General features: G+C 33.3%; 1 protein-coding gene across 1 annotated transcript; it reads right to left on the bottom strand.

Annotated features, from left to right (window-relative positions):
- Positions 1-2656: 2656 nt before the first annotated feature.
- Positions 2657-6911, bottom strand: LOC120152013. Its single transcript, XM_039164314.1, has 4 exons — positions 6759-6911; positions 6571-6616; positions 4962-5786; positions 2657-4783 (listed from the first exon to the last, which is right to left on the bottom strand). The coding sequence occupies exons 2-4, from the start codon at positions 6574-6576 to the stop codon at positions 3068-3070; spliced, it is 2547 nt and encodes an 848-aa protein (XP_039020245.1). The 5' UTR covers positions 6577-6616; positions 6759-6911; the 3' UTR covers positions 2657-3067.
- Between the last annotated feature and the right edge of the window lie 9863 nt (positions 6912-16774).

The following is a 16774-nucleotide window of genomic DNA, read 5'->3' as shown; positions in this document are numbered from 1 at the left end:
TTATTATTATTATTATTATTATTATTATTTATTGTAATTGTCTCATAATAACATTTAAGGAAATGTTCAAACACAAATCACCAAAAGCCTGGGTTTAGAAAGAGAAACAACAAAGAGACAGAAAGAATAATGATGAAGCATCGGCTAAGTTGTGAAACTATGGTCCATAAATATCATATATTTCAGAAAGAAATGCCATTTTTTTCAAGCATCTTCAACATCTCCATCACCAACTATAATGGTTACAAACAAATAAAAAATAAGAATTGCTTAGTTATCATCGATGGCTGATCGATATATTTTATCAAGGAAACACAACAATGTCAAGACACAGATGTGTTTTTTATTACTAAAGGACAAGAGCAAGCACAATTTATCGGGTGCTGGAATGTAGGAACAAATGCTGCAATAATTTAGAACCAACCAGGTTGCTAATCGACATTAGCCAAGCAACCCCATGCATAAAAACAAAACAAAGGACAAAAAGATGGCGTTGTATTCTTTCTTGTTTTTAGAATATTTTAATGGTCCCTTATGTTTTCGGTCTGACCAATTTTGGTCATCAATTTAAAAAGTAAGGGGGAATGATCCCTAATAGTATCGATTCGTTCGATTTTAGTCATTCAGTCGTTAACTCCCGTTCGGATTTTAGCCCCTCAAGCCTCAGCCATGTTAGGGACTTAAACAAAAAGGGGTTAACAAAAATTAATGGCTATGAGACTAAAATCGAACGGATCAATAACATTAAATATTATTTCTCTTTAAATTTTAAATCGGTGACCAAAGTCGATCAGACCCTAAAGATAAGAGACTATTTGTATAGTTTGCCCTATTTTTTCGCATGAAAGTGAGGTTTGATCAAGGTGAATATACACTAATGATTATTCTTTTGTTCGTTGAAATGGACGCCTTTTTTACGATAAAGAAAATGGCAAGACATTTTTTGTGATTACAGGTTACATAGTATATGTTTTAAAGAATCTCAATTATTTGATAATGAACGTTTAAATATCACATAGTTATATGCTCAAATTTGAAAAATTCTAATAATAACAATAATCTCTTTAACCACTGAAATCACTTGATTCGTTTTAAAATGACAAGAACTTAATTTAGTACTTAAACTATAACTTTTAGTTCGTTTTAGTATCTAAACTTTTATTATTTTTCAAAATCATACTTAAACTTTAGTTTTTATTTCATTTCAGTATCATTGTTCAAAATTTAACAATAAGTTTTAAAAAGAATTAAAAGTTTAAGTACTAAAACGGATAAAAATAGACAGTTTCGGTATTAAAAGCGTTAAGTTTTTAACGACGGGTACTAAAATGAAACAAAACCTAAACGTTAGATATAATTTTAAAAAAATTAAAAGTTTAAATACTAAAACAAATCAAAACTAATAGATTAAATACTAAATACGTGATTTTTCCTATAATCTCTCGTTTGTTGAAATTGACACTTTTTTTTACGATAAAGAAAGCTATAATTGATCGGCTAAAATGGAAAGCACCTTTTATTTTTTATTACTTTACGATGATTACAAGTTACGATATATATTTTAAAGATTATTAGTTATTTGATAATGAACGTTTAAATATTTCGAATAATCGATGTTTAAATAATAATCATTCATTTAATCACGGAGATAATTTGATTCATGTTAAAATGACAATAACTTAATTTTTCTATATACATATCAATATGATTAAAAGGTTTAAATATACGTTTAGTATCTAAATAAAACATGTTCTTTCGAGTTGGTATTCAAATTAAACACATTTTTCACCTACATAAATTTTACCTTCAAGTTTATACAAGAACTTTAATTTCATTCGTTATTTCGACATTCTTTTCATTAACGATGTTAAATTTTGATGTACAATGCCATGTTATCATATTGTCGAATTTAACATTATTAATAAAAGTGTAAAATCGTTTGATATAATTTAAGTTTAAGTATTAATTTGAGAGTAAAAACTTTTTAGGTATCAATTTGGAAAAATTGTTTAATTAAAATATAAAACGTATATTTAAATTAAAATAAAATATTTTAATTATAATTTTTATGATCATCAATTGGACCAAGGGATTGGAGATTAATAGGAGGGAGAAAGAAAAGAACTTTTCTAATCCAATACATCTTTGACTCGTTAAAGATGAATATAAAAAGGGCATTAATTAATTAAACTAACAAGGCAATTTGGGATTAGAATATGGCATTAAATTAACGATTAACATCATCATCAATTCACCACCGGCCTAATGAACGTGGGGTCTCTCAAATCTTATCCATGTGGGAAGAGAAATTATCAGCTACGCTCAGGGATGGACGAGAGTGTTGAAGATACGGTCATATCTTTAAGAATTTAAAATAATATTATAGATAGTCTTTATATTTTATATGAAATATTTGATTTTACAATTTTTAAAATTTTATAATCTCGTACCCCTAAAATTTTAATATGATATATCCATACCTCCGACATAAATTTTTGTATCCGCGTTACGCTAATAAATGGAAATGGACCCAATGCGTGGACCCTCCATGCATTGACCATGTCTTCAACGCATTGTTTTTAAAAAAAATAAGAATGCTTTCTAAGACCTAACACACTTTACTTGACAACAGGACGAGTTTGTTAAGTTTGGACACCATGATTTTATACGAGAAAGAGATAAATTAACTGGAAAAATAACAGTCATCTGTTTGCAGGTCAAATTATGAAGAAGACAGTAAGAACCACCTTTGCTAGTTGTTTTTAGCCTGGAAAAAGGCCCTACTTTCTGGGATTATGACCCCAAATCAGATCGTCGAAACAGACTTATGTTTAAGATGAACATGTTTCGAACTCCTGGATTTTGTCTGCAGTTAGTTGCAGTGAATACATGACGGACTAGGGAAATGAAGCGATCACCGAAAAACGCAATGCTTCGGAGGACATGGTGGGTGGGTGTTGTTTCTTTCTGGTACAGTTTGTGTATCGTGATTCGCCACTCATTTCTCGGTGTACCGGATTGTGATGTGAGATTGACTCGCCGTTTTGTTGGCACTGCCGAAACCATCCTAAGTTTTACCCATGTTGGGGTTATTAGCACCGTTTCTAAAATGGGCACTAACATGAGGCCTCGAACGTACTCGTCGTGAGTTATTCTGGGAAGCCTCTGCTGGCTTTCTCTTCCTCTTGGGACTGAAGAACCCACATTCAAGAGCTTCTAATGCTTTTGTGGTTAGCGGTCGGTTCCTAGTGCTCTGCCTCAGGTTTTGCGGTGAAGGATGCTGATTGACGTCGGCACCTTTATCGGGAATCTTCGAATTCAATGACTCGGGCTGCACTGTTATCTCAGACTGAAAGAATGATATCTGTGAACAAGAATTGTCACTGTTTTGCACCATCTCGGAGAAGGGTCCATCGGTTTCAAAACCCGTTAAAACTTGAGGAACATTTAAGTCTATCAATGTATGAGACTGAGTCTTTGTCGGAAATCCTTCTACATACAAGCAGTTTTCAGAAACAACGCCTTCCTTTCTCCGGTCAGGACTGCCTTTAGACATAGAACTCGCAGGTGACAAGTTTTGCGATCCCGTTTCAATAACCATATCTTCACAAGCATCGGGCGAATTAGACCTACAGTGTGAATTGTTTTCATTTAACATCCTGTCAACTGAAAAGTTTTCAACACTGCAGCTAGATTCTCCATTGATACAATCCGTTAAAACCTGCAGTTTAGTAACAGGAACCGAATATTTTGAATCGCTACGCTTCACCTTTTGGCTGAAATCATTCTTCTTAACCTTTTCTTCTACGTCATGAAGCAGACTCCTGTTGCGGTTTTCTCGATTTTCCGCTGATATAATGCTTGTATCAGAGGTGTGGGGAATAACTATATTTGAGTTGCTATTTACACAATCCGATACGTCGACACATTCTCCCCCATTAGCCAGGGCAGCCTCGGGGGCAATTGTAGTACTAGTCTCTTCTGTTTCATCTTCAGAGTCACCCAATGTATCCTCCTCGGAATCGCTGGAAATACTAGAGGGGGTGGATAAGCTAGTAGCTTCAAGAGGTAAGCTTCTGAGCTCTCTAACTTGAGATCGTTCAGCCCCTCTGACTAAACTAGTATCTACAATCGTAAACTTCATTAGATCTCGGTTGCAGCCAGATTTTCGCGGCTTGAGGTAACAATTACGTTTATCTTTTGTAGAAATAGTATCAGGATCTTGTTTTATTACAGGGTCCAACTTATTTTCTAGGTCATCTCCGCTGCCTTTCGGCCCTTCGTTTTCAAGCTCAAGAAGGCCCGGTTCCGATGCAACTTTATTAAGAACGTCACTAACGGAATCAAAATAATGGTCTCCTTTCACTAGTCTCCTCCTTGAAAACTTCTTAACACCAGGTACAAGGAAAACCAGAGAATTCTTTAAACCAGAAAAAGCATGATCTTTTGGCTGTTCAGAGTGCCAACCCCTAGCTAAAAGTCGAGGCCAAACAGCTTCCCAGAAAAGATCGTTAGATCTAGCTTTGCTCAACCTAAAATCTCCAGTCAGGAACTTGATAATCTCCGCTGACGTAAGACTAGAACAAGCTTTTCCAACCGGTATTTCGGGACGAAAAGAAATTACATGATTCACTTTTACTGGCTCCATAGCATTGCCAGTGAGGTCTAGCTTTCCTTTGCCAATACTTACGGCTTTTACGAGCATACCAATGCCTACTGTGTTCCTTATAGCGAATACATATTCTTCGAAGGTAACTTTTCCCTCACCGAATTTCTTAGAAACCTACAACGATCGGAATTCATAAAACATCATGGTGAAATATTTTTCTCTGAAAAAATAGACTAAATATAGCTGCAAAATCATGTTAAAAAATTCAGCAGTAAATTGAGAATATAACAGCAATACTCTTACAGAAAGATCATGTGAGTAGGTATTGAGCATAGAAAAGTAGGGAAAATACCTCGAGCAACATATCTTGACATTCTTTTGAAATATGAGAAAATAATCGAGATAATAATTCATGTTGCCTCCACCCAGTGAACAGCTTTTGTCCATGAACACACCATCTGCTTTGTAACTTTCGGCATTCTGACCATCTACGATATCCATCGCACTTGTAAAATTTTCCATAATAGAAAGACAATATCTCTCCCATGGCTTTACTCTCAACAAATTTTTTAACAAGGATAAGGTTTTTTCCGAAGATGTATATCCCAAGAAGAAAACTGTCAAGTTCGATATCCTTCCATATTTCACTCGAAGAACCGGGAAGAGGACAAGCACCTCTATCCACCTGATTCAGCTTAGATTTTGGCTCCAGTGGGAGGAGTAATTCGGAATCCATCTTAGCCCCAGTTATAGGTTGAAGCTCAAAATTCTCTTCCATGCCTTTCCTATCACCTAATGTAGGGTATAGATTTTCAACTTTATACTCTCCACAGCCATGGCTCGAAGTAATGCGGCTCTCATCAATGTTTTCCAACTCAGAAGCACCACTTATGCTTTCAACTTCAGTGTTTGTCCAGAAAAGAGGGATAGGCAACCCTGTTGGAAAAGGGTTCGGGACATTCGATATGACATTTACATCCACTGGTCGCATTACAACCTGTAAACTCCGACATTCGCCAACTAGAGGTGGAATTTCCGCTTGGTATTGATCTCCAACACGAGGAACCAGCTGTGGATCTCCAGAAATTTCATCCAAAAGGGAACACGAAGCTAGTGATTTTTCAGATGGTTCATATTCAATGCCCTCCATGTCATTATCCAAAAGAGTGATGTCCATCTGATAAAGAATTGAGCCAAAAATAATTAAACTTTAACACTTTATTATGCCATACCTACATGTAACTGCTAAAGTAAACTCCTTTGAAGCTAAATGCCAAATACAATCTTCCTAAAGCAACAATTTTTGTTCGAGATTGAAAAAAACAAAGGAATCGTTCAATGAGTGAAAAATCACAATTACCAGCATTCATCAAAAAGAAAAACACACTTTTGCAGACTATGTTCATCAAAAAATACATCATAATCATCCCATGAACATACATTCAAAAGATACATAAAATTAAACCGAAATCAGTGATGAAACTTCCGACATAGTTCTCAAAGCCGAAAAATCGGAAGCCCTTGATCCAAAAGCATGAAGTCTCATCATTGCAATCTAAACAGATACCATAATATTTCTAGTAATCTAAACTATCAACAGAGAGAACCAAAACCAAATGGTAACCGACACTGAATTGCCAAGGCACATACTCATCATATACTGATTCAGCAGATTAAAAACAAACAAGCAAACAAAAACTTAAATCTAAATCTAAGCTACCCGAACGACACATAGCTGTCAGTTCATCAATGTCGAACAATCTCATCGAAACACGAGAGTAACATGTCCATTGTTTCAGTGAAAAACAAACATGCAATTCCCTTTGATTAAACACATAACAAAACAAACAATTAGAGAAAACAGTAAGAAAGGACATATTAACTGAGAAACAGTTGGTAATAAATGTATATAAACATGCAAAAAAGAAGTTTTTTTTTTTAAAAAAAAACATATAGCTAACCTTCATACAAGGAACTCCAAGTTAAAATCCACGTACCAAAACCAACCTGAGAAAAATGGGTTTTCGTTGTTATACACATATAAACCTCGATTCACACTTTTTTTCTTTACTTTTCTTTTACCATAAATAAAACTACAAGAAATAAATAAAAGAAAAGAACAAACCGACAAAGTAAAGGTCTTGGTTACCTTGTGAGACAGAGATTAGCTTTCATGGATACGAAAACAAGTTGAATTCTTGAGGACTTGGCAAGAAAATTCTCTGTGTTCTTTTGCTGCTAATTTAAAAGGAGAGCAAAAACGAAGAGAGAGAGAGAGAGAGAGAGAGAACAAACGAAGATTAACGCTTGTGTTCGGTTCGATTTATGAGAGTCGAGACCATACGCGGTCGTAGGTAGGTTTTGATACGTGGACTAAATGACCAAAAGGAACATGTCTAATTGCTTTGCGTTGCCCTCTGGACAATCCCATTTTAGGAAATTCGGGGATTTAAATGTTTTTGATTTCAGGAAAAAAGGTTTCTGGGTGAAAAATAAAAACAAGCGGCGATTAGTGGAAAAAATCATAAAAAGGAAATAAAATAAAATATTAATATTTTTAAGTTTTAAATATTAATATTTTTAATTATTTTTTAAATTTAAATATAATAAATATCTGCTCACTGTAAAATTAACCTCCACAATACCTCAATTAAAAAAACACTTACAAAAGTTTTGTAGATTTCTTTTAGTTTAAATGGAATCCTGCTAAACTAATCAGCCGAAATGTTATTCGCAACCCAACTACCACAGTGAATCACCACAGCTTCGGATTAGTCTTTCAACAGCAACCAAACATTCAAAATGAGAAAAACAATAAGGATGAAACAACCTGTGGAAGTGAGGCTTTGATTTCCGATGATCTAGGCGTCGTCCGAGAGAACCGTGCGGTGTATATGCCGAGATGGTGGCGACAAGGAATGATATACTACGATTTCATCATCGTCGGATGGCGTATAGAGGGGATCGGACATGATTTGTTTTGGAAAGACAAATGAATTTCAACTAGATCTACGACAATGGAGAGAGAGTTTCTATGGAATCTATCGTTAGATTTGTGTCAAGGAAAAACAAGATGAATCGAATGTAGTAATTTGGGTTTCGATGCGACAGTCATTAACGTTCGTAACCGGCCAGTGAAGCAACTTTCTTGGTTCTCCAGAGCACCACGGTAGAGAAGGTAAAAGAGAGAAGAAATGAAAAGAAAAGAAAGAAGAGGTAAGGAGCGCACGTGGTTTTAGAGAAATGTTGATAAAGTAAAAAGGGGTAAATCACAAGGTAAGTCATCCAAGTTTGGTGAAAGCTTAACCTTGTCTCTTAGTTTACAAATGGTTATAATTATGCCATAATAGTTTCTATAAGATCAATATAGTCCCTAATTTAAGTTATTAGATATTATATTGGCTTCACAAGTTTCTAGTTTTACCAATTGGGTCCTCGAATTATTATTTAGATTCTAATAAGTTATTTTTATGGCGAGGGAAATTATGTTGGAAATTGAGTTTGTATATTTGATGGTCCGGGTACGTGAGAGAAAAATTTGGAAGCTTGACCTGATACATCCTGATCCATTCATATGAGTAAATTGTGATCAGTCGTATGGTTTTTTAAACCTTATAAATAATTAGTTTAGAATATTACTATGGTAGTAACTCTATTATGATATAATTTAAGATTGTGCATCGCTATAGAGTGTAACGAGATGAGTACTTAGTAGAACTCCTGATCCGACCCGTTTTGCGATATGTGTTCTGTTAGGATTTTCGGAAGCTCGAAACGACAACCGGAACGATTTGCAAAGAGGGGTCGGAACGGTTTTGTGTTTAGGGAGTAAGGAGATTGAAAGATAGAGAATTGCACAGTGATTTATAGTGGTTCGACTTTCTCAATCAAAGTCTACGTCCACTACCTTAGCTCCTCACTAAGGATTTTCCAACAAATTCACTAATTTGTTCTTTCTTTTGAGGATAAAGAGTAACCTTACAAACTCCCTAGTTTTTCCGGGCTAAACTAGAACCTTTCCCTAGATTTTACACGGGCTAAGCTAGAACCTTTCCCCTTTACAAAAGGATAATAAATGTAAACAAGAAAACCTCTCTAAGGTAGGTGTTTACAAGATTGAGCTCACAAGAACAAAATATTTACAAGAGAAAGATGAAATAAGATTGAAAAACTCTTCTCTTGTGTTTGATTGCTTGGATAGTTGTTCTCTTGCTTCTTCAAGTGTCCTTAGCTTGTATTTATAGCTTGGAATGAGTTTGAAGTCGTATCTAGCCGTTGGGGATGTTTTGGAGCCGTTTGGGAATGATTTTTCTACTCAAAAAGGCTGCCCAGAATGGGGGAATCGGTACCCCTTCATAGGGAATCGATACCCCTTTATAATATTCAAATATTATGACCGTTGGGCTGATGAACAGTGAGGGAATCGGTACCCCCTTGGGGGGAATCGGTTCCCCTTTTACAAACTGGAATTTTTGAGCCTCGGGTTACGTTCAAACAGTGATTTACTGTTCAAATAGTAATTTACTGTTCAAATAGTAAATTACTATTCATAAAAACATTTTTGTGCTCAATTTTAAATTAAAAGAACTTTGAATTATTTTTGTAAATTTTGAATAAATTCAATTAAGTCCAAAAACATTTTGTAAATTCAATTCAAGTCCAAAAACCATTTTGTAAATTCAATTCAAGTCCAAAAACCATTTTGCCTTAAATTGTTATATCGAAACATAGTTTAACAATCTCCCCCTTTTTGATATAACAAAACATTTGAAAAATTGTTTTTGGCAAAACTCCCCCTTAATAAAATGTTTAATGAAAAAGATCCTAGTTGTTGGAAAACATATGAAAATGTTAAGCTCCCCCTTTTTCATTAAGAAATTGAATTTTTTTTATTAAGAAATTGAATTTTTCAAACCAAACTTCTCCCCCTTTTTGTTATATTAAAAATAATTCAATCTTTGATGTTCAAAATAACTTTGGAGAGTAAGTAGTAAATTTTACATTTAAAATCATTTGAAAAATCAAAAGCTCCCCCTTAATAAATGCATTCCAATCAAAATTTAGCTTTTAAGAACTTGACACTTAAACAAAATTGAATTTCAACAAAGAATAACAAACAAGTTAGTAGCACATGAAATTCAATTTATCCAAGACTAAAATACTTTATGCAATACCAATTGTTGAAATTTGATATAAATATCAATTGTTAAAATTAAGTGCATTTGCATAAAGTTTTCGAAAAATGTTATGCATTAAAAAAAAATTGATATCAATTGTTAAAGAGATATCATTTTCATTTAAACCACATGCATAATCATTTAAATTTAGGTCAAAAATTTTAAAATTTGTAAAATTAAATTATTTGAAAAATTGATATCAATTGTTAGAGAGATATCATTTGCATTAAAACCAATTTTGACCAAAATTTTATTATGATGAACTAAAAATTCTTAAAAATTAATATAACTTTAAAATGTTCATCATAATCATCTTTTCAACATACATGAGATTAAACAATGATGCATAATCATTTAAAACCAAAACTCATGCATGCTTAAAATCAAATGAGCAACCAAATAACCAAAATTAAAAGCATTAAGCTTAGAGGTTACCCATTCCTTTTTCATGTGTGGCTAGAGCATCTTGAATATCATTATTTTCATCACAATTGCTCCCACACACCTACAAGAGACATTCATTTCGATTTTGGTATCCAAATTGCTTTGGATCCTTGGACGTTAGTTTCAATGCCCCTTGTTCCTTTCGGAACCCATACTTGTCTAATTTTAAAACATTTTCCTTTCTTCAAAGGACAAGTATGTTCCAAATGACCATGAAAATGGCAATGTGAGCATTTTGCCATTTTTACACATAATAGGTTATTTTTAGAAATTAATTCTTTTTCTTTTGTTAAGCCTTCAAGCTTAACTTCTAACTCAAAATTTTTCTTTTCTAAATCATTTATTTTGATTTTTGAAAGCTCTAAATCATTTTTCAAAATTTCATTTTGATTTTCAAAATCAACTTTTGCTTTCAAAATCAAATTATCTTTAATTTTGAGTTTTGAAATTAATTTCGTATATTTGGAATTCATGGTCTCAAATCCCAAATACAACCTATTATAAGCATCTTGTAACTCATCAAAAGTAAATGAATTAAATTCATTTGAGTTAGAAGATACCTCAACTTCTTCATGAGTGGCTATGAGGCATAGGTTGACTACTTCATCTTCATCATTGGAATCATCTTCATCACTCCAAGATGCAACAAATGTCTTCTTCCCCTTTTTCTTTAGAAGAGGACATTCATACATGACATGCCCCTTTCTTTGACAATCGAAACATACCGGGGGACTCTTCTTCTTGGTTGATTCATGTTTCACTTCCTTGGAAATCATGAATCTCTTGAGTTCCTTCAAGAGCTTGACCATTTCTTCTTTTTGTTCATCATCGTCTTCATCAACCTCATCACTTGAATCTTGATAGCTTTCATTGATGCCTACGTCCTCATTCTTCTTCTTCTTGTTTTTCTTCTCTTCCCTTTCTTCATCTTCCTTCACCATCATCTCATGAGTGAGAAGGGAACCAATTAGCTCGTCGAGAGTGAGAGACTTTAGGTTTCTTGCTTCGATAATGGCCGTCTTCTTTGATTGCCACTCCTTTGGAAGAGAGTAAATCATCTTCCTCACAAGCTTCTCATTTGGGATTACTTCTCCATATCCATTGAGACCGTTGACAATCATAGAGAATCTATCCGTCATAGCTTTGATGTCTTCATCGGGTTTCATCTTGAAGTTCTCGTAGCTATGGTTGAGAAGACTTTTCTTTAATTCCCTCACTTCGTCGGTTCCTTCATGAGTGACTTGGAGCTTATCCCAAATCTCTTTGGCACTGGAACAAGATGAGACTCTTCCATATTCATTTGGGCCTAAAGCACAAAATAGAATATGTATAGCCTTAGAATTAAGCTGAAAATTTTTCTGCTCTTCTCTACTCCAATCGTTGTACTTGCCGAGTGGAAATGAGTAACCGTCCATGATTGAGTACCAAGCTCCTAGATTGTATGATTGAATGAAGTACATCATCTTATTCTTCCAATGTGCATAATTTGCTCCATTGAAGAAAGGTGGCTTGTTGACCGGTTGTGAATCCATAATAGGATATTCTTCAAGATAATAAGCACCGGAGGAAAAAGTCATTTCTTTGTCGGTTGCGTCAGGAATTGCTAGAGCTTCTTCGAGGATCGTCTCAAGGTGGTTAAACCTTCTTAACGAGTTAGGCTCTGATACCAATTGTTAGGATTTTCGGAAGCTCGAAACGACAACCGGAACGATTTGCAAAGAGGGGTCGGAACGGTTTTGTGTTTAGGGAGTAAGGAGATTGAAAGATAGAGAATTGCACAGTGATTTATAGTGGTTCGACTTTCTCAATCAAAGTCTACGTCCACTACCTTAGCTCCTCACTAAGGATTTTCCAACAAATTCACTAATTTGTTCTTTCTTTTGAGGATAAAGAGTAACCTTACAAACTCCCTAGTTTTTCCGGGCTAAACTAGAACCTTTCCTTAGATTTTACACGGGCTAAGCTAGAACCTTTCCCCTTTACAAAAGGATAATAAATGTAAACAAGAAAACCTCTCTAAGGTAGGTGTTTACAAGATTGAGCTCACAAGAACAAAATATTTACAAGAGAAAGATGAAATAAGATTGAAAAACTCTTCTCTTGTGTTTGATTGCTTGGATAGTTGTTCTCTTGCTTCTTCAAGTGTCCTTAGCTTGTATTTATAGCTTGGAATGAGTTTGAAGTCGTATCTAGCCGTTGGGGATGTTTTGGAGCCGTTTGGGAATGATTTTTCTACTCAAAAAGGCTGCCCAGAATGGGGGAATCGGTACCCCTTCATAGGGAATCGATACCCCTTCATAATATTCAAATATTATGACCGTTGGGCTGATGAACAGTGAGGGAATCGGTACCCCCTTGGGGGGAATCGGTTCCCCTTTTACAAACTGGAATTTTTGAGCCTCGGGTTACGTTCAAACAGTGATTTACTGTTCAAATAGTAATTTACTGTTCAAATAGTAAATTACTATTCATAAAAACATTTTTGTGCTCAATTTTAAATTAAAAGAACTTTGAATTATTTTTGTAAATTTTGAATAAATTCAATTAAGTCCAAAAACATTTTGTAAATTCAATTCAAGTCCAAAAACCATTTTGTAAATTCAATTCAAGTCCAAAAACCATTTTGCCTTAAATTGTTATATCGAAACATAGTTTAACATGTTCCTTGTGTGCTATATTTATTTGTTTATATATATATATATATATATATATATATATATATGTATGAGCTACCATGGGCACATACTTGTTTTGACTGATTTTGAAAGCATGATTCTATTTTCTGATTTTCCTGAGTTTTGATTTTACTGACCTGGAAATTTGATTGTATGGTATTTGTTTTATGGATTATTGTTACTGTAATATGTATGTTTTATAAAAATAAAAAAATAGCTGACCCTTTTTTCTCATATATAATGGAGTAAGGGGGAGGTATGATAGTAAGTTGCCCTCAACGCCAGGTTGAGAGCAGCTTCCGTAGAGACCTCCGAATTATGAAATGCCCTCTATGAGACTCGATCCTACGACCACAAGGTTAAGAGCCTTGTGCTCTACCAACTGGGCTGGACGGGCATTTCTGTAATATGTCTGTTTTATGATATCCTGATTTTACTGGTGCTATTTGAAACTGTTTTATTGGGGTACTGTCTGGGTAGGTGCCTGGAGACTCTGAGGTTCAGCGAGCTGGTAATTCTTTTCTGTTCTAATCTTCTATATTGGACTTCTAGATCCTAGAGTATAGGGTAAGTCCTTATGAATGCATGTTCTGAGTATTTCATACGGTGTACGGGTAGAGGGCAGTTATCTGATTTAAATAAAAACTTTGTTGTCATCTTTACTTTATGATTCTTGAAATTGATTTTGAAATGTATTAGCATGTTTTTTTTGTACGGATTGGAACACACTGAGCTTCCTAGCTCACTCATCCCTTCATTTCCCCTTTTCAGATATTTTGGTTAGGCATCCTAGACCTGACATTTGGATGATCGACATATTTCGTACAATAAATTTTGTTGTAATGTTTCAATCTTTCGAACTGGCTTTATTTTGGTGACATGTGACAATTATTTTGATTTAATGGTTTATGGCTTATTTACTCTCACCTTTGATGAATCGAATTATTTTGTCACTAATTATTAAATTCATGTTTTATATTATTCGATTTGAGTTTTATCATTTTAATCATGTTTTTAAAGAAGTTTTGATTTTTAAAGTGTGACGATTATTTTTGTAAATTTTTATTATAACATGCTAGATATAGTTGTAATGCATAGGCTGGGTCTGGAGAGTTAAAAATTATCGATTGATTTATTAACATGAGATATTAAATCAAGTACCAATTGTTATACCAAAATTATTATCTTTATTTTATAATTAAATTAAATTTGAGATGTATTTTTTATTTTATACTCAAGATGTGTGCAAGCGAATGTCCTCAAAGATAAAGGGTTAATAACTTAAAATATTTCTTATAAGTATATATTAAATTTATTCAAATTTAAAAGTGAAAATAAATATTATTTATTGTTTGAATTAATCAATAACTTAAGTATCAATTGTTATACCAAAATTATTATTTTTATTTTATAATAAAATTGAATTTAAAATGTATTTATGATTCTATACTCGAGATGTGTGTAGGCGAACGTTTTCAAAATGGATTCTACGTTTTATTAGAGAAGATTCAAATCATATTATACCCTAAAGAAGATTCAAACCTTTATGCTCTTTAGCACTATATTTTAAGTATTATGTGTCAAGCATTTCATCATTGAGACATCTTCGGAGTGAATTATATTTTATGAATATAATATTTATTTATTGTGATGTATAGAAAATCCATCAAAGCAATTTTAGCGGTACAAGAAAGTATTATTTATTATAGAGGTTTTAGGATTGAGAAACTATATTTGCAAAGCATGTATACATTGTCAATGATTAAGAAATATTATGAATATATATTATATTGTAATTATCTCGAACTATTAGAAAAATGTGATGTATAAAATATATGACAAAGATGAAGTGTTAAAAAATTAAAATTTATCTTATAAGTATATATACATTTAGGGTCAATTACGCATTTAGTACTTAAACTATCAATTTTAATATGCACATAAATTTCAAATTTTTAATATCATACATAATTTGTTTCCTTTTAGTACATTGCAATTAAAAACTTAACGGGTGATTTGCGGGTAAATTCCATCATTCATCAGATTTATTTTTTATTTTTTATTATATATTAATAAAATAATAATAAAAATGTCATGTCACCAACATTTTTAAAAAAATAAATTAGAGTGATTAAAATAGAACAATTTGAAAGTTGAGTAGTTAAATTAAAAAAAATTAAATTTTAGTACCAAAATAGAAGTGAGAAGATAGTTTAATGATGAATGATGCAATTTACCCATAAAAATTGTGTCACACACAAATCACCCGCTAAGCTTTTAATGACGATGTATTAAAATGAAATAAAAACTAAACGTTAAATATGGCTTTGAAAAAAATGAAAGTTTTAATACTAAAACATATCAAAACTGATGGTTTAAATAATTAACTTATAACCTAACCATAAATTTATTCAAATTTAAAATCAAATATAGATATTATTTTATAATCCTATTAAATTATTTAAAATGTAAATCTACCGTTCTGTCTTTTTAAGTCACGAAACAAGATTTGTCGTTCCCACGTGCATGAAATTGCCAATTCATTAATTGAATAGTCGGTTTGTTAGTAATAAAAATATAATTTTCAATGCTTTACTTTAAATTAATTGATTTTTTTTATTTAAGTGTAAAATACATAAATGGTCCCCTGGCTATAGGTACTATTGTATTAATTTCTTTGACTATTAAAAGTTACAAAGGGGTCCTCTAACTATAGAATATGTTGATTTGTTAAGAACCTTGACTATTAAAAGTTACAAAAGTAGTCACTTGACTATTCATTATGTTCCAAACTCGTCATTTTCTGCTAATAAATTGGTGATTGTTTAAGTTAGGCATCAACATGATGACTGAGATATGATAGTCATTTGAGATTCTATAATCAAATTTTATTATATCGCAATCAACATATTATCGTTTAGCTCAAAATATCAGACATTTTTTTGAAAATAAGGTACTTTGTATTATAATAGATACAAAGTGACCATCCAAAGGGTCTCGATAAAAAACCTCCATAAACCTATACAGAGGAAAAAGAGTGTCTGGAAAAGAGTCAAGTAGTAGAACACATGATACAACCACAAAAACAGCCATACATGGCAACAGACACAAAACATAAGTTGTAAACCAAAACAACCATTTAGAGAATGTATAAACAATGAGTAGAGAACTCAACACAGTGATAAGCTTAATGTATAGACACCGTGAGGCAGATTGCAAAACCCATAAACACAGACAATACCAAAACCATGCGCAGAGCAAACAGCAGAAAGCTTATCACCAGAAAATCAAAGATAATCCCGCCTTGCACCTATGCATGCTTCCGGATTACATACGAAATCAGAAACTACTGAAATCAACAGCGACCACAGGTAATTAGCCCATACTCCAATCTGTAGCTTTACTCTGTGAAATATCTGATCGGCCGACAGCAAAACCCCATGAAATCTTAGGAGATTTCTGCACTTCCAAATAACCCACACCATCCCAAAAAAAACCAAGAATCCAAAGGTTCCGAAGTTTCCTCCTTATTTTCTGAGTGAACCAAGCCTCCAGCAGTTGCTTTACATTTTCCAGAAACACGACCTTAACATTCCACACTCTACACCATCGCTGCCAAACACCCCAGGTAACAACACAATGACAAAAGACGTGGTTTATAGCTTCCATCTCACTTTTACAGAACAAACAAGATAACTGGTCGTGACAGTTAACTCCTATTTTCTCCAATTCTAACATTATCGGCATTCTATTTTGAACTGCTTTCCACACTAAAGCCGAAACCTTTTGAGGAACAAACTTAAACCAGACCATTTTCCACACTGGGTCAGCCAACCAGCCTTCACAAGCCATTTTTAAACAATAAGATT

This window comes from Hibiscus syriacus, unplaced genomic scaffold, assembly GCF_006381635.1.
Source record: "Hibiscus syriacus cultivar Baekdansim isolate YM2019G1 unplaced genomic scaffold, ASM638163v2 tig00111084_pilon, whole genome shotgun sequence".
In the NCBI taxonomy this organism is placed as follows: domain Eukaryota; kingdom Viridiplantae; phylum Streptophyta; class Magnoliopsida; order Malvales; family Malvaceae; genus Hibiscus; species Hibiscus syriacus.
Note: the sequence above shows the minus strand (reverse complement) of the source record. Positions and strands in the feature narration are given on the sequence as shown.